We start from the raw sequence: 26,502 nt of genomic DNA, 5'->3' as shown, positions 1-26,502 counted from the left end.
GATTTTATAATAACAAATAACTTGCTGATCACATGCCAGGGTAAACAATATTTTCTGCAGCAGAGCTACGGGTGTGCAGCCACTTCCCTGTTTGCACGAAGTTTGTTCCTCTGTTATATAGGTGTAAAAATGTATGAATCCTTTGTATAAAATAATTTGAGTTCCCTTGATTTGAAGAGTACACTCACTCATGTGCACAACCTCTAAGCTCACATCCCCTCATCTATTAAATTTTTAACATCTTGAGGGTATGGAATGAACATTTTTTGCACTTTTTATTTCAAACAATTTGCACAGTGACTGTCACCATGTCGTTGCAGATCAGCCCTTCCTCTTCCTCGTGTCACTTGTTCCTTCCCACAAGGTATCTTTTTTTTTTTTTTTTTTTTTGAAAATGCAAATAGGCATTATGTGGTTTATTACCTACTGCATGCTCTCTGTTGCTCTGTATCTGGGACATGTTTGTGTGCATCTCTGCCCTGTCAGAAATTTTAGCATGCACTTATCTCCTGTCATCCATCCTGCATGACACTGATAGTTTCAGTCAGATTGACAGTGAGGCTGCCACGGTTTGCCTTAAGTGGTTATGCAGCCAGCTCATTTAAAAGAAAAGGAAACTAGGCTTGTTAATAGATAATAAATCTAAATTCAATCAGCTCACTCAAGTAACTAACCTCTGCTGGACCCAGATGATCAAAGACACCAAACCTGAGGGATAGAGGAGAAAAAATGATTTAAAAGTTAACTGATTATTCATTATGCTGTTTGACATCATTTCATGAATGTTTTAGGACCTTTGTATTCTGCTTGCATTTGGATTACATTTTTTTGGGGGGATAGAGCACAACACTGAAGTTAACAAGTTGAAAAAGGAGCAGTTTAGTGACTTTAAATTGCTCATGAAGTAGTTGTAAAACAACCTGCTGCATCTTACCGTGAGACGAGGATCAGTTTCAGTTCAATGTCTCCTCCTCAGCTCCCTTTGTGCACATATGGACTTCCGATTTCTAAACAGAAGAAATGACTCGCCAGGCTCCACAAAAGAAAAAAGAAAAAAGAAAAAACAATATGCGGCCGTACACACTCAGTCTTGACCTTTTAAACCGTCAGTGCTGACACCATCTCACCAGATGGCGGTAGTGAGCACCAAGGCCATCCTACACTGACAGAAAAAAACAAACAACCACAAGAAAAACCACAAAACCAAGATGGCGGTGCAAGAGACAGCTTCCCAACTCTCTATGGCTCTCAAAGTCCAAGAATATCCCACTCTGAAGGTAAAAAATAGCATCTGACAGATGGTTGTGCTCTAACGATCCTACCGCTATCAAACTACACAATGCGTTTGATGCAGCTGGGGTGGGAAATGATAATTAGTTGAGAAAAATAGCGAGAGCAGCGAACTTGACAGGGAGGCTAGCTGAACTAGCTTCGCCAGATAGCAGGGCTTCCACACTTGAGAGCGTTGCTAACATCAGTAAATACCTGGCTTTGAAAGCAGCTACAAAAAAAAAAAACAGGTGGCTCGCTAACATTAGTGATGTCTGCCTAACTTACCCTCAAGCCAACAATTACTATTAACGTTAAGTAACACGTTAAACGGAGAGGCTGTTGTTAAAGCCAAGTTAACACGGTTAGCCGTTGGGTCGTGAACGTTAGACGTTGTGACATGTAAGTTAACGTGCGCTACGTTAGCTAAAATGTCAACCTGATTTTATTCCTTGATATTATATGAACTAAACGAGCGGCAGCAGCCTATGGAAATCGCACTATTAATGAGGTAGCATCCGTGTTTTAGCAAACATGAACACTGATAGTACATTCCACGACATGGTTGCTCATCCCCTGACCAACCAGGCACGACGTCAAAGAAATGGCATGTACATAGACGCTGTTGGCCCCGCTAGCTTGCCTTTTGTATCTCCCATTATAGCTAGGGGTTAGCCATCTAATGTTAACTCGCCACAGCAGAAGTGAATAGCCTACCTAAATGTGTGGCGCCTGGCACGCCAGTCCTAGCTGTGCCGTTTGGATTATCATTATTATTATTGTTATTGAGATCGGGTTAAATCAATGAGCTCCGACTGGGGGGAGGAGGAGGAGGTACGTATGCTGGCAGACAGGGAAGCAAGCAGTCGTCCGAGTTAGCGCAGTGTCATCAAATTGCCTCTCTGCACTTCAAAATGGCCAGCGAGAGAATTCACAGCCTGCCGCCGCACACACACACACGCACTGTACCTCCATTGCACATACTGCGACACCATTGTTAAAGACGAGTAGAAAGTACGGGTCGTTTGCTGTGGTCAGCCGTCACCAGAGAGCGTCGTGATACAAGCAGGGGTGTGAGTAGCAATATAATGTGGATGCTGTGTGTGATTATTAATAGTGTAAATGTCCTGATGCGTGAATCCTCCCCAGTGTTAGTGGCGATGTATGGCTTTTCTATGTTCAGAAGGCCATTTGATGGGCTGGCTATGGGGTTTAGCATGTTGTCTGCCATTCCTTGGGGGCTGCAGTAAGGATGATGATACATGATGGGCACCATTTTGAAGCAGTGGTGATGGGCAGAATTGGCATCAGCATGATGGAGATGCACAGCTGGTTAGGGGGAAAAGTGTTGATGCATTTTAAAACAATAACATAATGGCACAATGTTGTTTGACACAGGTAGTAGGGAAGCTGCCGATATACACTGCCACAAAATGTGTAAATGTGTATATCATAGCATCAAGAAAGAAATTTTATTGTTTCGCACATACTGAGATAAGTGCTGGGTTTACTACAAATATTTTAACTAGGAAGGTCAGCTCTAGCATTGATTTCACATGCTGTCTGTATGGTTATGGAGAATTCAGTCTTTCCCTGAGAGTACGAAAGAGAACTGAACAAGGACAGTTCAATATTAAGACTGCCTTCAGGTGTTGATGAAGAGTTTAGTATAACAAGTAGTTTTTCAAAATTTCTGGAACACTGAACCCAATGACCCTTGGTGTGTCAGTGCATTTTAATCCTGACACATTGGCATTCATCTAAATTGCCATTTAGACATTTTAAAAAAGAACTAAATAAAGGCAGCATTGCTATTTTGATTATAGTCGTTAAAATTGTTGTTTAATTCTACTAACTATTTTGATGATGGTCAATTCATGTGTATCTATCCACATTCTGCCCCCCCTCTTTACAAATAATGAATAATGACCATTTCTTCTATTAACACTCTGCCAGCCTATCAGATTCACATTTTAGTAGCTGTTGTAGATGGTTTCATGAATTTATGATATTTCGCTGAAAAGTGTAAAGTAGCCTTGTGCAGTAGAGCTGGTCAGATATTGACAAAATCAAATACCACAATAACTTTGTCTGAACACCTTACCATACCTATTGGGTATGACTATTGGTGCTTTCATAAGATTTATACACTAGAGAAATGGAAATGGTGACTGAGCAAGTAAGGGCAAGTAATAGACCAGCTAATAATAAGTTGAGAAAATTGCATCCCTTTAGCCCTGTTCACACAGGACTAGTCTTACCTGGGGTAAATTGTAATGATTGCAGAGGTTGCTTATTCCTTTGCAGATCAGCCATGTCCACAATTTGTAAAGTAAAAATTCCAGCGCAAATTACATACCATAATTTGACAAAGACAGAGGTCATCAGATAATATTAGTCTTGTGCAAATCAGCATGTCAGTCTTTTTTTTTTTTTTTTTTTTTTTGCAAGGTTTTTTTGTTTTCTCTGCATTTTTTCTGTCTCTTTCTGGTTGAAAATTATGGAGGCTGTGGTGGAAATTACAAATTTTATAAATCAGAGTTTTGTCAGCTTTTTCGGTGCAAATTCAGGAGGCTCATCTCACTACACAGCATGGAGACCCATTCATAGAAAGAACAGGCTCAAATCCACTAGAAGAACGAAATCTCAAAAGATGATGAGGTGGATGACATGCATGGCAGCAGGTGGTAAGGGACATTTTTTCAACAGGCTCAGTACCATCGCCTTTAGTACTGTTGTTGCTGATGTTGTGTGGAGCCTTGACTTAAATATGGAAGTTAGCCTGTTGCAGCAGCCACAGTTCTTTGCACTGGCAATAGTTATGATAAAAATGCCCTCTGCTAACTTAATTTAACATAACTAATTGAAGTTGTGTTCTCCGCATATTTTGTAAAATCTGGTCCTTTTGCCACATCGTGCCTAACCACATTCATCATTCTGACCAATGCGCCCACCATTTTACAACTGACAAATTATATATTTTGATCACTGGCCAAGTGGGACACTAAAAATCAATATTACCATCCCGAAGCTGTGACAAAATGCTTTTTTTGGCCAGCATGTAAGTGGCAGTGTCAAGCCCTGATGTTGATGTTGCCATCAAGAGAACGAATAGTGGACCTGATTTTATGGACTTGGAACGTAAGTGCTTGAACATCAATATCCGCGTGAGTTTTATTTTTGATTTTGGTGTTAACAGTTGTGAACCAGAAAATGTCTTCATACCCAGAAAATCCTTCGCCTGCAGATTTCCTGTCCGTCTTTCCCTTTTGTGGCACTGCACAAAGGCATTACAGATTTTGTGGCTGAACAAGTCTCTCTCTCATTTTTTTCTACCAACATCACACTTGTAAATGTTTATTAATACAAACAAAACTGTTGAGTTGTACACACTAAAATCTGTATCCTGAGATCTTTTTTTGTGTGTTCATTCACCAAGATCAGAGCTGGGTTTCCCAAATTCCAGCCAAGCAACAGGACACTTTGTTCTATTGTTGAAGTCCATGTTTAGCTGAATACGCTTGCATAATTTTCCTGTCTAATCAGAGTCATCTCAGATATTAACTTGGCTCTGACTTAAAAAGAGAAAATATCCTCTGACAGTATCAAAGCGCTATTCTTGTTTTTATACACATTTTCACAGAGGAAACTACAAAGGTCACATAAATCGAGCGCACAGGTATCTGTCAAATCCTCTGGTGAGAACTATAGTGCAAAGGAGAAGATCTTGTTCGGTTTGAAAGATCACAGACGGATCCTACAGTTTCATAAGTCTCTGTGGTAAGGATGTGGTTTTAAAAATGCCCTCATGAAGCCTTACTTTACAGAGAGAACTAAAGCTATTGTTTTGTGTCATTTGGCCTCTCTGGAAAAAACCTGACAGAGTTGATCATTTCATAAATTGTTTATCTGATAGGGATGTTCACAACTCATTAAGACTAAGGAGTTATCACAACCAAAAATGGATGAGGTCCACAATAGTTTTGATCAGAAAGTGTGGCCTGTTAAAAGCAAATGAACTTCAAGATTTGTGAGGCTTACAATGAAATAAACAGTTACCTAGAAGCATTTCAAATAAACTCATTCAAATTTCATTCAGCACTTTTGATTAATGATAATGTTAGGTCTAATGACTGACCTTTGTACCACCCGCATACAGAGCATTCTGTTATATGTTACACAACATTTACAGAATATTGGCAAAAACCTCTTTCAATTTTTTGTGTTGAAATATTACTCAGTATTTAAATTTCTGTTTTTAAAACATCTGTAACACTGATGTTTTGTCAAGCTCAAATGCATTGGTTTATTAAAGTGATTTCCTCCATTCACCACCTTTGTCTCTTTTTCGACTTAAGTCGAAACTTAACTTTAAATTAAAAAGAAAGAAGTTGAATTTAGTTTTTCAAGCCAAACCATGACACAGACATGTGGCCTAAATGCCAACATGCCACCTAAACCATAAAAAGGGTAAACTTTTACACCACAATTCTTCTGAATAAGGGATTGTTGCAGGGAATATTAGGGAAAACCCAAACAGTAATTTGTGCAATGGTAAAAGTCAGGGTGAATAGCCTGTTTTGTACAGCACAAATTAGAGATGTAGGACATTCTCATTATCACAAAACTCTGAAATTAAATTTATCTCTGATTTAAATATTCTAATGCTAGCCAGAAAAAAACCAAAACATCTCTGTTGCAGTTCCAAACTGCAGGCCCCAGTCGTCTGCTTCTTGATTTCATTTGTTCCTGTTGAGCAGTTCTTGGGCTCGTCTCGCTGCAGAATCTCAAGAAATTAGACTGGTAATTAGTCTGACTGGTATGTTATGGATCAAAAGCAGCGGGGAGGGGAAATAATGAAAGAAGCTGATAGACGGCAGCTCACAGAGGGGATTATAGAGCACACACTGCTGATGGTGGCTATCTCCTTTCAACTGATGATAACATGTTGATCAAAGAAGACACAGTGTTATTCTTTACCGTAGTTAAAAGGGATATTAGTGTATCAGGATGGGTGCTTTTTTTTTGCCAGTGGTAAACCTGAACGCCTGGCACACAAAGGTTAATATGCCTCTGTCTTTGCAGGTCCCCTATGAGACTCTGAACAAGCGTTTCAGGGCGGCTCAGAAGAACATCGACCGGGAGACAAGTCACGTGACCATGGTGGTGGCGGAGCTGGAGAAGACGCTGAGCAGCTTCCCTGTTGTGGACTCTGTGGTGTCACTGCTGGATGGCGTGGTGGAGAAACTCAGCGCCCTGAAGAGGAAGGTCAGGGAGACACATTCACACACACACCCACTTATGTTCACACACTCACTGGCAGGGCTTTCCCTTTCAACAACTTTAACAGCTCTTATTTTTCAGTGTTATTTTATTATTTAAGCTTTAGTGCTGTAACAAATACACCATTAACTGATTTATCCACAGAAAATACTGGATGTGTAATTTTGATAATCAGTTAATCATTCATCAAGTAAAAATACCCAACACTTCCTGATTACATTTTCACAGATTCAAAGATTTGCTTGTTTTTGTTCCTTTGCATATCATTATAAAATGAGACTTTGGGGGTTTTGTTTTTGGTGCTGGTCACACAAAGTAATCAATTCCAAGATATCGCTTTCTGGTCTGGTAACTTGTAGTGGATATTTGTCATTATTTTTGAAGTTTTTTATGGATAAAGTGATTAATCAGCTCATAAAGAAATTGCTACATGAATCAATAATATAAAACTCATCCCAGATGAAAATTCAAATCATAATTTTTTTATTGGCCAAGTATGATACATGAAAGTAATGTGTCTTGTTGCTTTCTCTTTTTACCTAAGAATAAATTAAGGGAGAGAACAAAACAAAAACCTATAATATAGCCACAAATGGTCATTCAGGTATTCATCTGAAGTTTGATGAGAAACTGTCACTGCTGCACAGCTGCACATCTTTGGAACTGGTGCCACTCCATTTTGAGCGATTTCAAAGTAGCTTTACAATTGTGGTTCAACATTGTAGTTTTGTAACAATTGGACTAACAATTACTGATTTACAGTCAGATTTATGTTATGCCATGCCCATTTTAGCACCCCCCTAGTGGTTCATTTGAAAGAAACTTTCAGGGTATATTTTCAGGTACTTGTGTGGACATATCCCTGTGGTTGTTGACATAATGGAAAATCCATTATGATGTACTTCATGGTTTCTTGAGGATGTCTGTACCAGGTTTCATGTAAATCACACTTTAGGTGTAGGAGTTATGACTTTTCAAAGTTTTGACCTTTACTTATAGCGCCCCCATACGGCCATTTGGGATTATATTTCTTGGGCAGCCCTTACACACAACTTCCGATCAATGTGCAAAACATCCTGTCTGTATCATTTACCATCTCACAGGAATTTGCAAAACCATTTTTGAAAAGGAAGAAAAATGATTAAACAGCAGAAAACAATAGAGTTTCAAGCCCTTTGGGCTTAAACCCCTAAATATAAAACCAGAGAGAGACACTTCAAACAATAAGAATGCTCTCATGTCCAACAGCTCCTAACTAAAGTGCCCAGTATCAGACAACAGTGAATCAACAAGGAAAATTAATATTTATTGCATTCGTAGAACCTTTGGATTCTTATTTGCTTGGTAATGGAAGCTGTGGGCATACCTGGGCTGGTATCGTTATCAGAAGAAGCATCTAGAAGCTCAGTATTCATGGAAAATTCTACACATACACCCACACAGTGTCTACATAAGTGAGAGAAATGCATCCTGGTGAATTGAGCCAAAGACCATTTGAAATCCAGAATCTACTTGTTTACACCACAGAAAATCCCTATTCCAGAAACAAAATCTCCCTTCAGCAAGAGCCAAGCTGTCAAAAGCCACATTATTCAGCCTGGTGAAAATAGCACCTTATTGCAGCTGTGGTTTCCTGTCTCTGATATTGCTGTGGCCTTGGTGGATTGTGTTTGCCGGCAGTGGAATGCTGCCTGTCTGGTTCTCGTCTCCAATCCTTTCGAACAAGTAGGAGGATACAATTGAAGGTCCAAAATACTCTACTACTGCAATATTTTTTTTCCCTCAGTGTTTTGGTCACATAATTTGTTGTCATTTGCAACAAGTTACTTGCTCTTCTGCCTTACCACATTATTTTCCAGATGCATACATATTTATTTGTTTTTTGGTGTTGTCCCCATGCCTGCTTGTAGTGCCACTGTAAGCGTCTGCATGCACCAACAAGGTTTCAGCAGCTACTATGTAACATATCAACCCTTAATCTGTGATAATCCTTTAGTTCTCAAGTCTTGACTGTAGCTCGCTGGCCTGAAGAGATATTTTCAAACAGCTTGGGTTCAGTCTGTTTGGGCCTAAGACTACCTGAGACTGAAATCTGAGAGTTAACAACAATCATGCCCTGTAGTTACAAAGATAGCTTACATCAGATTGCCTTGTCTACTTGCTACTTTTAGTAAGTTGCAGTGCAGTTGTTTGGGGAATAAATATCATATGAATAACATCTACGGGTCAGTTCACCTCAGCATGCAATTACAAATTACATAAAAGAAGTCCCATACAGAATTCATCATCACCTTGTTAACCTTGTAATGTCACCCAAAGCTACATTTGTAATGGAAATGTTAATGTGAGCTTTTGTGACATGGAATAAGGAAACAATAGAACAACATATTTTGTAGCTGTAGTTACAGTTAACTGCTCTGAAATCAGTGGGAAAATGTTTATGAAAGACAGACCCGACTGGTGTGTGATGTGCCATACTCATGTATGTAATTCTCACCTATGTCCCATTCAGCAGTGTGAACAGCTTCCCAGCAGACCAAGTGTTTAGTCTGAGCTGTCCTCGACGAGCAACATTTGAATAATCTTGTTTGTCTCTCTTTCTCTTAGTTAGGTTTTACTCTTGGGCCGGCCAGGCTGCCTCCTTGTATGTGTCCCTGTTTCAACTCTTTCGTTGTTAAGAGAAAACATGAAAACATGCATGCAGCAGAGTAAATCTTTTTATTTTTATTGGTGTCACTTGCTCTTATAATTTGATTCCCCCCTCGCCATTGCCCCATCACACAAGCTTTACATGTGCTCACAATCTCCTAACCTGACTAAAATACAGCATTTTCTTGGACATTCTGATGCAGCGGTCTCTGATTTCAACTACACTATGAACAAAAATCAAAACATTTAGCTTATTACAGAGGTTAAAGGTAAACTGATGTTAGGATTGTCTATGTACAGTGCAGAGCATGCCCTGCCATTGTGCCAACGTGGGTCACAATTTAGTGGATGACTCCTCTGCTGATTGGAGCTGAAGCCAATAATTACTCAATACGGTCATTTGGGTCCAGAACATTGGACTGAAATGTCGGTTAACACATTTGTACTGAGCTAAAGTCCCAGATGGTAGTAGGATTTTAGGTCAACGTAAAAGGGGTATTATATTCCTTTTCCCCTACCTTACATGCTGCATGTTGTGCTTCTATTTATTATTAACCTTACTCTACTTGTGTGTGTGTGTCCCACAGGCTGCTGAGTCCATCCAAGCAGAAGATGAGAGTGCCAAGTTGTGTAAGCGTCGCATCGAACACTTAAAGGAGCACAGCAGTGACCAGCCGGCCTCAGTCAACCTGTGGAAGAAGAAACGCATGGACCGTATGATGGTGGAGCATCTACTGCGCTGCGGCTACTACAACACAGCTGTTAAACTGGCCAGACAGAGTGGTATAGAGGTTAGTGTGTGTGTTCTTTGCAAAGTTGTCTTTAGCTCACTCATACCTCTTTCAAACCACTGGCCAGTTCAACCCTTATTTGGTCAATTCAAACCAAGTCAGACAGCACAGATTAATCCCTGGTCTTGACAATTCATTTACGACCTGAATCACTACTCAGGTGTGATGCATAACAATTAACTCACAAGCTGGGAAGGACAAGGCGTTGGCATGTCACTTTCAGTGGACCACAGCTTGAAATCTTCCTACATATCCATGTTGATCAATTGTTGTTACCCAAGTTGTTCACTTCCAGTGTATCAGAAAATATTCCCACTGCCATTGGACTGTTTGGTTATGGGCTGTGGGGGACTGTGCGCCCCCATTTGCAACCAGTGAGATAATTTGTCCCTCCCTGTTCGTGGGTGGTGTGCCATTCACATTGAAATCGACCCTTGTCCAACCTGTGCCCGACCCACCTCGAGACGTAGGTCATGAAGCTTTTTGGTCTGGTAACTTGTAGTGGATAAAAGCTACAATAACTGACACACATTTTTGTATGGGTGTGCAGTAGCCTAATTGTTGCTGCATTTTATCTTTTATTTGCATGGGAGAATTGCAGGGCTGCACAACATCATGTTTCCTCAATATCTGTCTCTCTGTCCCAAATTACATTTCAGCATTTTAGATTCCCAGGTCCTTTTTCCTTGGTTTCCCCTCAAATGACATTGTCAGCTTCCTCAATGACTTGACTTCCTCAGTGTCCATCTGTGATGCTTTATGGGTTTAATATGGCCCTACTTCCCTGTCCTGTGTTTATGTCAGGATCTGGTGAACATTGAGATGTTCCTGACAGCCAAGGAGGTGGAGGAGTCTCTGGAGCGTCAGGAGACGGCCACTTGCCTGGCTTGGTGCCATGACAACAAGTCCCGCCTTCGCAAGATGAAGGTACAGTATGCTGTACATGAACCTGTGATGTTTAAATGTTCTGACAAATACAGAAACACCCATGTCCTGATTATTTTCTTATATTTTAAGGAAAGTAAGTCTCCTAATATTATTGCCTGTCTTCATTTGGGTGGAAAAAATAACCAAAGGATTAGTGTGTGGACAAGTGCATATTTTGTGTGTGTATTCCACAGCTGTAGTGTTTCTCAAGGTTAACATTTGTTTTTCTAATTTTTTTTTCTCATTTTGGTTAGTAAAATAGTCAAGGTTATACAGTTGATGCAGGTGGTGCAGTTTGGAATCCAGCAACACTGTAGCTGATAGAAAAAAGATACCAGCTTGCTGCTCTGTAACTGATTCATGAACGGTCTTTTCTGAATATGAGGCAGCTATGAATCACGGTAACAAATAGTGGGCAAAAACAGCAGGTAGGAGGATTTCGCAGTGTTATGGCGGGGCATGTAATGAGTGACAACTATTATCTTTGCAGAGCTGTCTTGAGTTCAGTCTGAGAATCCAGGAGTTCATTGAGCTCATTAGACAAAACAAACGTATGGATGCTGTAAGGTATGTGCCGTAACACACATGCACGCACACACACACACACACACACACACACACACTTGATTAACCAAATGAAGACTTTCTGTTGACCACTAAATGTCTTACCTTTAAACTTCACACTGACTTCAACCTTTTTTTTTTTTAATCAAGATCAAATGCAGTAAGATAACCCTCTTTTAAGTCCACATGGTAACATAATATCTACTGAAGGTGTGTGTATGTGTGTGTGTTCAAGACATGCAAGGAAACACTTCAGCCAGGCAGAGGGTGGACAGTTGGATGAGGTTCGGCAGGTGATGGGCATGCTGGCCTTCCCCTCAGACACACACATCTCCCCTTACAAGGTAAGCACTCTGCTCTTGCCGTGTGTATGTTATACGTGTATGTGCGTGATAACTGATAACTGTTTACACCCCTTTCACACACACAACTTAGGAACTACTGAATGATCATCTGTGTCTGTAGTGTGTAGGAGGCAGTTCACATTAAGTTTCATGTAGGACTGAAACGATTCTTTCATGAATGCAAATAATCTGATTCCATCGGCTACAACCAGTGTTTTCCACTACCAGGAGCTGACCACAACTGAGCATCTCTTCTCTTGCTGTTACTGTTAGTAATCACTGGCTGTCCCCTTAGTTGACTGAGTCATGAGACCCTTATAATATGTGAATATAATATGGCACAGGTTTTATTTGGAAAGATAATGTTTTTGCTTTGACAAAATATGTAATCAAAATGTGGATTTTACTAAAAGGAAACAAAGTAGTTTTATCCTGGCCTACTTACTTACTTATTTACTTACTTACTTACTTACTTACTTACTTACTTACTTACTTATTTATATTGTATATTTCCTATTGCTCTTAAATAAAACACAAAACTATTTCTTATCCATTACTTGATGAATCGATGGGATAATTGGTGGAATACCTGATTACTAAAATAATCAATTGCTGCAGCCCCAATATCATGTGTCACTACCATTCATACCTGAGCCAGAACAGACAAATGTACTTCTCTATGGCTCACCGTCTGGAGGGATAGGTTTGCTTTTCTTAACCCAGACCTCATTAAAACATTGTCTGGCATCATTTAGAACTGCAAAGAGTTCAGCTTCATCGATTGCTTGAGTAATGAGGATGAGCATCTCGTAATTGGGTTTCAGTACACAATACACAATTTTTCCTTTTCAAAAACAGGAAGCTCATAGTACAGTCACATGTTAAAACTGTCATCTTGTCAGTGTTACCTACAGTGTATTTCTCCTCAGAAAAAAACCTGTAGCAGCAAAACTCCCAGCACACGTTAGCAGGAAAAAGGATTCACAGAAGTGGAAAATAGTTATTACATCCTGACCCTGAAAGCTTGGTTTGCAGCCATCTTTTTTCGTCAGAATAAAACCATATCTGACTCTACTGTGAACTTCCTGTTTTTGAGGAGATATATTGTGTATTTTTTTGCAGGCTTAAACAATTGCTGCATTTGATTGTGATGAAACCCAGTGAGAAGATGCAGCACAGCACCAAGTTCTTCTGTACTAAACCGATTGGTGAATTTGTGCTCTTTATTCTAAATAATGCCAGACACTGTTTTAATGACATCTGGCTGCAGAAAAGCAAAGCTGTCCTTTTACGTATAATCCAAAACAGATGCATTAATATTCAATATTCAACATGGTGGACATAGTGACACTACAAACTATGTGTGGGTCATAAATTAAAAATGTTTTACTTTACTGGGATTAGCATCAACTTTTGTAATTTGTTAATTTGTCTTTATTTGCTTTTTTGTTTATTTTAATACATTGTTTAATTTGAGATAATACTGAGTAAGAGCTTTAACTACTAGCCACTAGAGGGCTTCTGGTGTCATGTAAAAAAAACCAAAACAAAACAAAAAAACACCACCACTTACTCTTGTGTGTTGTTTCTTTTACTCGTTTATTTTTGAGTTAGCTCATTTTACTAGCAGTTCTCATCAAAGCCACACAAATATATAGGGGCATTTTAGGAGCATTTTGATAACATAAAGAACATTAAAGTGTAGGGAGCAGAGTTGTTACATCCTGACACCAAGACATAAGTCATCGCTGAATCATCTCAAAAAGCATTCTGCTACTTCTACAAGTGAGGATAATGGGCCTGCCCAAATGAGCAATGACAATATTTATGCCAGCTGTAAACAAGTATGACAGGAAAAATGAACCTGGAAGTTGTGGGCTGCTGTAGTGTCTCACTTTGTAAACGTTACTCATCACAGAGCAGAGGGTACATGGATGTCAAGCCTGATGTTGACCGTTGTTTTGTAGAGATGACTTGCTCAGGCCAAACGTCTCACACTTGTGTTATACCACTCTGTGCTGGTCTCTCCTTGTTCCTCCAGGACCTTTTGGACCCAGCACGCTGGAAGATGCTGATCCAGCAGTTTCGATATGACAATTACAGACTGCACCAGCTGGGCAACAACTCGGTCTTCACCATCACCCTGCAGGCTGGTCTCTCTGCCATCAAGACACCGTATCCTGCCAGACTTTCCTTACAGATAATCACAGATTACAGATAAAGTGTGTACTTTGTGGGGGGATGCAAGATGTTCATTGCAAAAGAGGAAGATTTTTTTTGCAGTTGTGGGTAAATTTAATATGGGGCTATTGAATATAATGTAATAGCAAAACCACTAACTTATGGTATAAACATTTTTTTTTTTTTTTTGAAAACCTTCATGCTTGAGGAAGGTCAGCACACCAAAACATTGATAGATAGATAAAATGTTGTTGTGCAGATGTTGTGCAAGAGTGTAACCTGTATTTGCAAATTTCTGTCAGTCTCCCAACACCCGTCATTCAGGTGTGCATACAAACCTTTTGCTTCATTGTGGAAAACCTTCATTGGAAAATGGGTTGCTGTTGTTAAAGTGAAATAATTTCCCCTGATCTTCAGAGACCTTTGTGGTGATGTCATCAGCAGGGAGATGTTTTTTTCCCCCTGTAGATTCATTGTTTTATTGGCCATAACATATTTTGAATAGTGCTTACACAGGACCTGATAGGAAGACCTGTATTAGAAGATGCTTTCGCTGCAGTTATTTTCATGTCTAAGGCTGCCGCCTCTTGAATGAAGTGTGCTCTCTTTTCTATGCCTAGAAAACCTTCTCCACATGAAATACAAATTATTGTGGGATCCACAATTGTCTTCATTGAATGATTTCGGTTACAGTCCTTAACCTCCATGCCGATTCCAGTCAGTGCTACAAGGAGGATGGCACTTCGAAGAACCCAGACTGCCCAGTGTGCAGTAAGTCCCTGAACAAGTTGGCCCAGCCGCTACCAATGGCCCACTGTGCTAACTCCAGACTGGTCTGCAAGATCTCTGGGGAGGTCATGAATGAAAATAACCCTCCTATGATGCTGCCCAATGGATATGTCTATGGCTACAATGTGAGTTTTACAGCCTTTTGTGAATTATCATCAAGAGTATTTGGACTGATTGTCAAGTTGGTCTCTTTTGACAGTGTTTTTTCGGTGAATTTCGGCCGATACAGAAGGCACAACAGCTCTTATAAATATGTAATGTTTAATTTCCTTTTCATTTCCCAATTTCTGCTTTCTCCCTCTTCTAGTCTCTCCTGTCCATCCGCCAAGATGACAAAGTGGTGTGCCCCAGAACCAAAGAAGTCTTCAACTTCTCTCAGGCTGAGAAGGTCTACATTATGTGATGTGTCAGATTATCCCATCCTGCTGTGCATCAACATGATTGGATATGGCGAGTCGCCCAACACCTGTGAGGCGGCCTAGTCAGAAAACTGCCTGTGGAGCTGTGATTCAGTGCCCCCTCCCCGCCCCCACCCCCCCACCCAACCCAATACACACAAACACATACACACACACACACATACACACCTGACACACCCCACAAATCCCCCTCCTAGTACATGATTGAGCTGAAATCCACTCAATGACCCTATCTATCATCGACCCTGCCCCCTCCCCACCCACAGAAACTGGCCTGTTTTTCCTTTCAGGCTCAGTCTTACGTGGTTAGAGAGAAAGATGGTGTGTTGTTCTGTCCATTCAAGCACATGGCCTATCAGCATCATCTTCCAGGCCCTCAATCTGAAGATTAGAGACTAGACAAAAGAACTGATGAGGAAGAAAAAAAGTAGATATTTGATTTTATTACAGCGAACGATACTATGTGTTGAATTTATTTTGACATTTCCTTATAACCTATAGTTACTTCTGTTCCCTTGGTAGTGTGTGGCAGGGCTGTATTAACTCAGTATTACTCCATTAACCAAATTAACTGGTAAAATCACAGCTTGGGCCTTTGTTCAAACCATATCTGACTGATCACATGTGGTGTTCATCCTATGATGAATACAGCTGACATCCTTTGTTGTGTAGCTATTTTTTTTTTTTTTTTTTTTTTTTTTTTTTTTTTTTGAAGGGTTGGGTGTTGAGATATGGGGATGTCTTCTTAAACTGGCCGCCATTTCACGTTTCATTCCCCCTTACTGTGAAACTGGAGCCTGTCAATATGGGCCACGATAGGTTCCTTTTTAAATGTAAATACTAGATGAGATTTGATCATCCTTGTGTACAGATTCAGGGGTTTTGCTGACAAGTATGATGATAAACCTGTTACGAATATTCCTCTGTGAACTGAACAAGTCTTCACGGCATCTTGTGACCTATGGTAAAACCATCAGTATGCTGAAGTTGATGGAGCATTTGCTATAACTTGATCTCTTCTCAGGGGAAAGTGTTAGGTTTGTTGATGAACTTGGTAATATCAATTATGGTGTAGTTACTACCATAACGATGCTTACGCAATATAATAGACTACCACCTCTGACGTTTATTTTTATTTTATTTTTTTTAATGAACAAGTGGTCTTCCTTGGTTGTGTGTGAGGTTTGGCATTCTCATTTCTCTCCCTCAACCAACCGAAAAGAGTGGGTTCATTTTAGTGAACTTTGGATATTTATTCTGTTTAAAAAAGACAGAGTGATTGAAATCAATTCAGCAGTACCCAATGACTGTCTTTTAATTTCATACTTATTTTTTCAACAATGAACATTACAATAAAGAGAAGGATTGTGCTGACATTTCATCTCAATTTTGTACTCTGCTGCTTATTTTAAAGCCGTCTGCATCACCAACCATATTCTACAGGGGTTATTTAGTGAACAAGCTAGTAAGCTTCAGTGAGCGAGCATTGACTGCTTTAAAACTGTCCTTGGTTCCCTTACACTTGTCTGCCTTTTTGCTGCCATTGCAAAATGAATTAGACAGGATAGAAACTTTGACTGGTCTGTGTTTCGCAGTCTGCCTTTTCTTGAAAACTCGGAAGGAAAACATTAGCTGATTTTGACTATTTGAACACATGCTTCTCCCTTCCCCCCCTTAGGACTTGGAAGAGATGAAGCAGAGTATGCATGGACTGGGAATGTGATTAGAATAACATGCATACACACCGATCAGGATGTAATGGCGAGAGAACAGGAAGGTCTAATGAAATGAACAACAACTAATGCACAAATAACTGTTGAATAATAAAGATAAAACCCTTAACACCCATTCAAAGCAATCGAGAAATGCTGTTCGGGGTCAATCTTTATCCTCAGTCTTGTGGGCTATAATTTCTTCCATCTGTTGTTCATTAATAAACCAAAAGTTGCCTCTATTGTGTCCATTCATGGTTTAGAACTGTATCTGTAAGGACGCCGACTGTTCTGAATACTGACCATGCATGTTTGTGTTGGTAGAATAGATCAAGGGATTGTTTCATGAGCAAAATGCCTCATAAAGATTTCAGTGAAATTTGATTGCAGTCTTTCTTTCTTTGTACCTAACAACTTTATGCTCTGTGGGTCTTTACTAAAAGCTGTTAGCAGATGCTCTAGTGGGTGTGATGCGGTTTACACAGAAACACGCCTGTTCATTCACCGCCGCTCTGTTGATATGGATATGCAACCAAGTGTTTTGTCTCTCACCTGAAATCACATCTCCACTCTGAGGGGTGAAAGGCTGCTCTCTCTGCAGGCCATTTTCTAGTTTAAACCAAATGAATACTTAGGAAATAATTTACATAGTGCTGTTGACCTGTACATAGGGTAATCCGGCTTTCACAGCAATAAAGTAAGGTAAAAATCACTAGATTTAACTACATAAATGGAGAGTTAAAGGTGTTTCGGAGGTTTGTAAATTTTAACACCAAGCTTAAAAGGTAACTTTTCTCCTCTATATGTTATATACGAGCAAGTGAGGTAAATTCTTAACAATTTACTGTGGGTGGTGGCATCAGTTTCTATAAACAACATAACTTGCATTGTAGCTGTGCCCCCTCTCGCTCATCTCTGGCCTACACAAATTAAAATGCGAAACACCTTTTCGAGCAGCTGCAGTTGAAATCTAAAACCCCAATCAGACATGTTTTGTGCCAGGTATGATGGTGATAACAGTGAAAAATGAAGGCTCTTATCTTGATACTGTTGGGCTCCTGCTGTCCTCAGCGGCCCCTTCCCCCCAGCTATCAGACATCTGTCTCTGTTGAGAGCAATTCATCCATTCATACACAAATCAGCCTGTTCAGTGCCTTCTGCCACAACCAGCACCTTCTGTGGGCCTACACTACAGGAACTGGGGTTGGGGGTGAACTACTAGCCTGCATTCTCAGATCACAATCGAAGACTAGTATTGATAGATAGATAGATGACTTCACTTATTTCCTGGGGGAAATTAAATGGTCATAGTAGCCAGATACATAAAATACAAGGGAAAATGGTTCACAAACAGTTGACACCAAGATCCACTAAGATCTTTGAGATATAAACCATCATGCTTGTAGGGGAGGCATTTCATTGCATTGGTGTCGATCAGCTGTATTCAAAGACAACAGACCCAGATTAAAAGTTAGATTCATTTTACATTCGTATATCAAAATACAGGCCTACTTTATTTAACTGACTTTATTTGCCCAGGTGTGTTCAAGATGCTGTAGGCTAATATGCCTGTTTGAAAAATTCGCTCTCTGTGCAAATTCACTGATCTGTCTTTATGTAAAAATATCTTCATTCGGTAATATATTTTAGCGAACTATGACCTAGTTTGTAAACAACCTAGGATCTAGGTGGCGCATGGAAATATAAACTCGCTATTGACTCCCACACACCTGTAATGTACTTTTAGTGTTATTTTTAATTTTTGATTCGATGGGTTTGTTCCATCGAAACTGAAGCAGATCCGTGAGTACTGTTGATATTGATAAATAAAATACGACCTTTAAGCAGAAGAGGTGTTGACGATTTGAAAGCGGCTTGTTGTCACGTGACGCCGCCTATAAGTACGTGCTGCGCTCGCCCTCCCCCACCTTCCAGCTAAACTGACTTTCAATCGGCGGAGGAACGGTCAACTCGTCTTTTTCTAAAATGACTGACCAGCTTTGCAAACTTTTCGTCGGTGGACTGAACGTGGACACCGACGACGATGGGCTCCGCAAGCACTTCGAGCAGTACGGTAAGCTCACCGACTGCGTGGTCGTCGTGAACAAGCAGCTCCAGCGGTCCCGTTGTTTCGGCTTTGTAACCTACTCGACACCCGAGGAGGCCGACGCCGCAATGGCCGCTAGGCCACATGTCGTAGATGGCAGCAACGTGGAGCTGAAAAGAGCCGTGGCGAGAGAAGACGCCAACAAACCGGAGGCTCTTGCTAAGGTGAAGAAAATCTTCGTCGGTGGCCTGAAAGATGACATTGAAGAGGAACACATGACTGAGTATTTCTCTCAGTTCGGCGAAATCGAGAAGGCCGAAGTCATTTCGGAGAAGGAGACCGGAAAGAAGAGGGGATTCGGCTTTGTTCACTTCACGGACAACGACTCGGCCGACAAGGCCGTCGTGATGAAGTTCCACACCGTCAAGGGACACAAAGTTGAGGTTAAGAAAGCCCTGACCAAGCAGGAGATGCAGGCGGCGAGCAGGTCTGTAAACATGCGGGGAGGCAGAGGAGTTGGGAGAGGCATGAGAGGACAAAATGGCTACGGCGGTGGCAGAGGAGCCAGCAACTACGGGGGTAATTACGAGAGCAACTATGGCGGAGGCTATGGAAACTGCTATGGCGGTGGAGGCTATGGTGGAGGTTATGGCGGAGGTTATGGTGGTGGAGGCTACGGAGGTGGCTACGGAGACCAGATGGGAGGCTACGGTGGAAACGGCTACAGTGATTTCGGCAGTGGCTACAACCAGCAACCCTCTGGTTACGGTCCCATGAAAAACACAGGCTACGGTCAGAGGAGCTCCGCTCCCTACTCCCGGGGGAGAGGGGGCTATGGCGGCTACTAAATCTCACTCTACAGCCACGACGAACTGCCCGTAATGAAAATCTCAACACACCCTCAGCCATACCTCCAGATTTGGACGTCAAACTCAAATTCGGTAATGGGGCGTCTGCCGTAAAATCCAAGCAAGGCAGAAATATGGACACTGAACTCCCGCCCCAAATCATAATGAAGACCTCAAAACACAAACAGGTAGGAAGATCACTTCCCAGAAAACCTGATTTACACGATCAGCCACAGTTGCTGTGCGACTAGGACACATTCAAATAAAGAATATACAGTGAAACAACTTATTCTGTCTCCCTGTCGAGGGCGTGTAGCTGTCGTTATAGAGTTGGATATATTTTTTTTTATTTGCGTGCACCCGCTTTTTGGAAACATCGATGTAGGATGGTTTTGTTGAAGAACTCTGATTATTTTCCTCTTTGCATTTTAAGCAATTAGACTAGGTTTTGTTTTCCTTAAGTAAAGATTCGTGTTTTCAATTTGAGGATGAGAACGCATGTGTTGTGGATTTGGTTTTCTTAGCTCTGTCATACTGATAACATACATTTGTATAATTACTTTCCACTTAACAGTCTTTGGGTCATTTAGTAAAGGCGGGAAAGTGATGCTGCGGAAGCCAGTTTCCTTGTTCTTGGCCCATATGTTGTGTAAAATAGTGAGTAAATTCCCACCACGCATAGACAGTGTCCAGTTTTATCTAAATATTGTTCATTTTTTCCATTTACCTGTAGCAATATCTCATGTATATTGTATACTTTCATGTTTGGAGATCAAAACTTACTTCTATTGTTAAACACTTTGGTATGCATATGTATGTTCATTTTAAATAAAACGTTATACAAACTTAGCTTAGTTATTTTACTTATTTAACCAGGCTGCCTTAAGTTCCACAGGTTTTATAAGCAACTCTGACATCTTGTTGAACATTAGTTACATGGCATCTTTCCCACTGTTTAATCCTTTTCTCTCAGGTGGGTGAAATGGTTAAAAGAACAGTTGTAGTCTACACACAGCCAATGCATGTAGGCTTTGTAGGGTTTGCCTTGTTTTTAAAAGTAATTTGTTGGTTAACCTTGTTCATCTCTAACCTTTTGAACCTTTTTTTCCTTTAACATTTGAATACATATCTATATGTGGACTTGAGGGCTCTGATATTTATCTTTGATTATTCCTACATTTAGGTGTTCTTACTCTATCCCAGTAGGCTATCCCAGCCAAAATAGCCGTAGCAGTTTGTTTATAGGCTACATCAGGACCCTGTTGATTACCTGGGGTCGATTGTGATAGGACTCTGAAATATCTCTTTAGGATATCCACATCCAGCCAACTAGGTATGTAAATCAACCTGTCTTCACTATGTGTTGGTCAACAATGTATGGAGTATCTTTTTGAGATGGTGCACAAGTGTGCCATGTTTTATCATCATAAAGGAAAAACAACTTTTACTGACGCATAAATAGCTTTAATTTAGCTAATCATCTCCAAAATGGGATGGGGCTTCTGCTTAATTTGGTTCTTAATGAAATTAAAAGTGGGTGGAGGGGGACCCAAATTTGTTCCACAATTAAATGACATATTGGAACAATAAATCGGTCTCCTCCAGAAAACTTTCACCTGTGCAGCTTTTCATTCTGTTTCTCCATCTCTCCTCCAGGTTGCTACGGTAACCTGGGCGCCAGGACATGACCCCAGTAATGATGGGGTGTGTCTCCATGCCAACGGGGGACCAGAGAGATGGTTGATCCTTCTCCCCCCGAGGTGATGTCAGATTCCAGGATGGATTCCCTAATGTGTACTGAGTGTTGGTTTTTATTTTGTTTATTGTTATTTATATTTTGTAGCCCAACATTCATGGGCAATATATTCTGTGCTTATTGTGGTTGCACTCCTTTGATTAAACCCCATGGTGTTTAGTAGGAGCTTTCAGGCGTAATCCATACCTTTTTTTTTATTTATTTTTTTTAGGTGTAGCGTCATTGATCAAACAGGAATCTTGATTCGGTGCCCCAGTAATAGCACAGATGTCAATCTGAATGTTTTTCCTCTTCCAGTTCAGTTATAAATACTCAGAAGGTTTGTCTGGAATGATTTTAAAGGTTACAGAAATGCCTTGTGATCAATAAAATGAGTTTTTCATGTTTCACAGTATTTCACATGTAATTGTCAGTTATAGTCAAACTGCATTATTTAATACATGGAGCATCTCAGTTGCTGCCGTCTGTGCTATGCATTTGTATTAATGCCCGTCTTTTTATTGTGACATTTACTGCATTTTACTACTTCTGTTTTTTATTCTTTTGTAGGATAGAAGTGCTTGACAGTTTCTGATCATCCCATAGTATTGGAAAGAGGAAGCATCTTACATGTTTGATGACAAGTTCATTTTTTTGAATCAAAAATAAATATTTTTATACCAAGAAACAGACTGTGGTTACTTGAAGACAATATTTGCAGCATGTTTTCCATTGTGGCCTTGTTGAGTAACTTGCTGAAAGTCAAAAATAAGGCTGTAAATCAGGGGTGTCAAACTGTTGCCATGGAGGGCTGAGAGGCTGCAGGTTTTCATTCCAATTGATCACCAGCCCTGTGTTCCAAATCACATACGTATACCTTTTACTTTTAGTATGTACTGCAGCTGCCCTTACAAAGTATGTAGTTTAGTATGAAATATGCATGCTAAATTTTTTTTCCCCCTACTAAATAGTATGAGTATTGGAACGCAGGGCAGGTGATTCACAGATTAGTCCCTTCTCTCTGCTTGGAGGTGGGGTGATCAGTGAAATCACCTGGTGGAGTTTTCGGTTGGAGAGAAAACCTGCAGCCTCTCAGCCCTCCATGGCACCAGTTTGACACCCCTGCTGTACATGGAGGGTCAAACTAATTTTTGATTCTGGTGTTGGTCATAAGGTTTATAAATGCATGTACCCATGATGTATTTTGTGTTCTACTCAGATTGAAATGAAATCATAATTCAATACATTTTCATGTTTTATGAGATGACATTCTCCTGTGAATCAAAATATAACACAGGACGTAATGTTAATCCCATGTGCCAAAAGGTGAGCACTTACATGAGATTCACCTTGGTAAGAATGGCACAAGATTTTCAGGTGGGCACCCTACATCCTCAGTGATAGGTTGATAAAACATGGGGTGGTGTAATCAAGCATTGTAGGGGTACAGTACACCTGTATATTTGCCTCAGGATAAATTACAATATTGTTTTTATGAACCTGTATTGAAAAACTGTTAAGAAAAGTTGAGGGAAAAAAAAAACGGACCGTTCTGTGCTAGCAGGGCTTGTTTCACTTTCTTGTTTCAACTTGAATGACTTTCTTGCGTAAGGGCTTGTCTGTGATACATTGAGATGTATTTAATAATTAGGGTCAGTTACTTAAATGAACTGAAGCATTACAATTGTTTAGGTGATAATTTGAGCAAGTATGTAGTTATATCCTTCATATCCTGCATGCGTTTTGTGGTTTTGTTAAATGCGGCCTTTCATTACTTCTCGTTTCAAGAGTCTCACGTAACATTGCATCGAAGAAATAAGCCACCGCGTGCTGACACGACATGACTGTTACTGTGATGTAGTACCACATTTTCACTTTGGTATTTTAGGAAAAATAAGGGCATACGACTGCAGTGCTTGCACCTTCGGTAGCTGTTTTCTATTTTAGAAGTGAGTTTTACTTATTTAACTATTTTTCTGTTGCTACTCTCGCCCAAAGAGGTAGTTGACATTTCCGAGCGGGTTTGAATGCAACTTTAACTGAAGTCATTTGAACGTCAGAGTGGGTGGAGATAGTATCGAGACAACCAATCATCGCTCGATACGTAGTCGTACGCAGACAAGAGTCGGTCGGACGGCATTTACGTCACTCCATTGAAGAAGAAGAGGGACCGAGTTTGGCCGTGTTATCACACTCTTAGTCCAACTTGAATCATGTCGAGCCAACTCTGTAAGCTTTTCGTCGGCGGACTGAACGTTGAGACCACAGACGATGGACTCCGCAAGCATTTTGAGCAGTTCGGCACGCTGACGGACTGCGTCGTCGTCCTGAATCAGCAGCTCCAGCGGTCCCGCTGCTTCGGCTTCGTAACCTTCTCGACGACGGAGGAGGCTGATGCAGCAATGGCCGCTAGGCCACATGTCATAGATCGCAGCAACGTGGAGGTGAAGAGGGCCGTGTCTCGAGAGGATGCTAACAGACCAGAAGCCCTGGCTAAAGTCAAGAAAATCTTCGTTGGTGGGCTGAAAGACGAAATCGAGCCGGATCACCTCACCGAGTATTTTAGTCAGTATGGCGTAGTGGAGAAGTCCGAAGTCATCTCCGACAAAGAATCCGGCAGGAAGAGAGGCTTCGGCTTTGTCTACTTCGAGGACAACGACTCAGCCGACAAGGCGGTGTTGCTGAAATTCCACACAGTCCAAGGACACAAAGTGGAGGTGAAGAAAGCTTTGACCAAGCAGGAGATGCAGGCTGCCGGCGGCAGGGGAGGAAGAGGCCGGGGAAGACCGTACAACAGCTATGGCGGCGGAAGAGGCAGCTACGGCGGACACTATAATAATGGCTACAACAGCTACGGAGAAGGCAGCTACGACGGCTACGGCCACAACCAGGGCGGGTATGGAGGTGGAAGTTATAACGAGGGCTACGGGAGCTACAGTGGGGGTTATGGCGGTAATGGGAACGGGTACGGTAGCTTTGGCGGAAACTACGGACAGGAGCCCTCCTGTTATGGTGCCATGAAGAGCGGTAACTTTTCAAACAGGAGCGGGGGCCCGTACGGCAACTACAGCGCCAGAGGAAGTGGAGGATACAGCAGGGGGGGATACTAAATGGCAAGAGTTTGGCAATGTCTATGGGGACAAAATCTTCTGAACTGAATTTACACGAACACACATACATATCACCCACAGCAGGCCCGGATGGGGGTGTCTTTGTTAATTTTTGCCCATCCCCCACAATGACTGATGAATGAGACTGTCCTGAAGCCTTGCAACCCCACACCTGGACCCCCATCTGTTCTCACATTCAAGAGATGTTATGGACTTTACTACCAACAATTTAATCTTTGCGAACTGCTGAAATGTACTTTGTTATGTTGGGGGGAGGGGAGGGAGGGAGTATTTTATTGACACAAGTACAACGTTAATGTCAGTCACTGCTTCAAAATTATTAATGGAATTATTTGTCTTGTAAGCCAGCCGGATATATATTATATATATTTTTTATTTTTTATTTTTTTATTTTTTGCATCATGAACTCAGGGTATCAGTGGAGTCGACTATAGTGTGAGACTTTGGTCTTGGTTGCTTGAGTTTCTTGATCTTAAAAAAATCCGTGAGAAATGTCTCGGATTATTTTAATAAGTGCATTTTTGCTTCCTTTTGTTTTAATTGTAAATCGACCCAACAACTTTTTTTTCATTTTTATTTTTTGTTATTTTGCCCGTCCTACTTATGCTTTTGTTTGGTAATACTTTGCATTGAAAGTGTTTAATGATTCATGTGTTCAGTTCACCCCTATGTTTTACTCCTGCTTTTATTATTAAAGGTTTTTAATGTTTTGAAAATGAACATTTCTGATTTCTCTTAATTCTAGTGAGTTGTGTCATGGGGCTGAGGGGGGGTCAACGCTTTGAGCTTTGTTTCTATTACAATATGCAAGGGTGTTGGAGCTGCGGAGTGATCTCTATAACATTATCCCTGAACTATTTCCTTGCGACTTCTAGCTGAATTCATGAAGTTGCCACCAGGAGGGAGTGTTGCTTCTCCAAATTCCTGCGTTTCCTTATCGGCCATTTTATACAGGCAGAGATCCTCTTGTCACTGCTGTGGGAGGCAGAGGCGGAAGTCAGTGCAGCCGTGACCAGCATGTTTTTTTTTTTTTTTTTTTTTTTTAGTATGCTGATGCAGCTGCCTGTCTTCCGCGACCCCTGTGAGCCATGACTCCTGTTATTGTTCTCTATTAATGTTTTATTTGCAATGGCTGACATCTTTTAGAGTCATCAAACATGAGCAACCTTTGTTTTGTTAGGAAACTGGACATCAAATGGTACAGTAGTCTCCCTTAACACCCACTTAAAACTCAGGATGATGCGATTTCCTGCAGGACAGAATCAGTAAAGCCTTTAAATCTGAATGCACCCTTAAAAGTTTGCGTGTTTATATTGATAATGATAAAATCGATGTGTATATACTGGAAGGTAACTGCATATCAAGAACGTTTTATTTTGCAGTACCTGTTTTATTGTCCCAGGACAACACAGTGCTTTACTAGACCTAACTTACCTTACCTATGAGTGGTTTTCAAAGTGTGACCCGCGGACACCCGCGGTGAGGGAGCAGGGGGACCTCGGCAACATTACGAGCAGTTTCCTAGTTTCCATTTCACTGATTGCCTAGAAAATTTTAGAATAAAAAGGAAAAAAAAAAAACCTTAGGTGCTTATTTTAAAATTAATCCCACTGGTTTGCGGTGTTCAAACATGCCGTCTAAACAATGTAATACATGTCGCTTAATATCTGGGTTTCAAATGGGGGTGGCGTATTAAAAGTCAACTTTGAAAACCGACATGCAGCAAGCTGATCCTCAGGCAAAATCTTAACGCTAAAATAACTCCGCTGGAGAAATCTGGTCCTTTTGGCCGCGGACAGTGACAACTGAGATA

The 26,502-nt window shown here is 40.9% G+C and overlaps 4 protein-coding genes across 7 annotated transcripts in view; 3 read left to right on the top strand and 1 right to left on the bottom strand.

Moving 5' to 3' along the window:
- Nucleotides 1-708, bottom strand: part of ctbp1 (C-terminal binding protein 1) — a 37,936-nt gene extending 37,228 nt beyond the window's left edge. Inside the window, exon 1 of the mRNA XM_030062223.1 lies at nt 675-708. The gene's annotated coding sequence lies outside the window, so the exon portion shown is untranslated. The remainder of the gene's footprint in view (nt 1-674) is intronic.
- Nucleotides 709-1,175: 467 nt separating this feature from the next.
- Nucleotides 1,176-17,312, top strand: maea (macrophage erythroblast attacher, E3 ubiquitin ligase). The gene is made up of 9 exons (XM_030062272.1): nt 1,176-1,277; nt 6,355-6,537; nt 9,789-9,992; nt 10,797-10,919; nt 11,410-11,486; nt 11,719-11,827; nt 13,869-14,002; nt 14,727-14,922; nt 15,105-17,312. Exons 1-9 carry the CDS (start codon nt 1,209-1,211, stop codon nt 15,198-15,200), a joined length of 1,191 nt encoding a protein of 396 aa, XP_029918132.1. The 5' UTR covers nt 1,176-1,208; the 3' UTR covers nt 15,201-17,312.
- A 1,526-nt stretch (nt 17,313-18,838) lies between these two features.
- Nucleotides 18,839-22,246, top strand: LOC115366344 (heterogeneous nuclear ribonucleoprotein A0-like). Of its 4 annotated transcripts, none has more exons than XM_030061733.1 (3): nt 18,839-20,011; nt 21,480-21,583; nt 22,129-22,246. In XM_030061733.1, exon 1 carries the CDS (start codon nt 18,915-18,917, stop codon nt 19,821-19,823), a length of 909 nt encoding a protein of 302 aa, XP_029917593.1. In that variant the 5' UTR covers nt 18,839-18,914; the 3' UTR covers nt 19,824-20,011; nt 21,480-21,583; nt 22,129-22,246. The 4 variants fall into 4 exon arrangements, with proteins under 4 accessions (XP_029917593.1, XP_029917592.1, XP_029917591.1 ...); XM_030061732.1 differs by having other exon boundaries at nt 18,839-21,156; XM_030061731.1 differs by having other exon boundaries at nt 18,839-21,156; nt 21,480-22,246.
- Nucleotides 22,247-23,699: 1,453 nt separating this feature from the next.
- On the top strand, nt 23,700-25,409 carry LOC115366868 (heterogeneous nuclear ribonucleoprotein A0-like). The gene has a single exon (XM_030062522.1). The coding sequence runs from the start codon at nt 23,772-23,774 to the stop codon at nt 24,666-24,668; it is 897 nt and encodes a 298-aa protein (XP_029918382.1). The 5' UTR covers nt 23,700-23,771; the 3' UTR covers nt 24,669-25,409.
- Nucleotides 25,410-26,502: the final 1,093 nt, after the last annotated feature.

The sequence above is a fragment of the Myripristis murdjan genome, chromosome 10 (genome assembly GCF_902150065.1).
Source record: "Myripristis murdjan chromosome 10, fMyrMur1.1, whole genome shotgun sequence".
Taxonomy (NCBI): Eukaryota; Metazoa; Chordata; class Actinopteri; order Holocentriformes; family Holocentridae; genus Myripristis; species Myripristis murdjan.
This window is presented reverse-complemented; position numbering and strand designations above follow the sequence as displayed.

What these genes read in the sequence shown, in the direction of transcription:
- maea (XM_030062272.1), top strand. Translation starts at nt 1,209, where the DNA reads ATGGCGGTGCAAGAGACAGCTTCCCAACTCTCTATGGCTCTCAAAGTC. An exon ending in CCAGACAGAGTGGTATAGAG is followed by an intron (nt 9,993 to 10,796) that starts GTTAGTGTGTGT and finishes TGTTTATGTCAG; the next exon opens with GATCTGGTGAACATTGAGAT. An exon ending in AAACGTATGGATGCTGTAAG is followed by an intron (nt 11,487 to 11,718) that starts GTATGTGCCGTA and finishes TGTGTGTTCAAG; the next exon opens with ACATGCAAGGAAACACTTCA.
- LOC115366868 (XM_030062522.1), top strand. Translation starts at nt 23,772, where the DNA reads ATGTCGAGCCAACTCTGTAAGCTTTTCGTCGGCGGACTGAACGTTGAG.
- LOC115366344 (XM_030061733.1), top strand. Translation starts at nt 18,915, where the DNA reads ATGACTGACCAGCTTTGCAAACTTTTCGTCGGTGGACTGAACGTGGAC.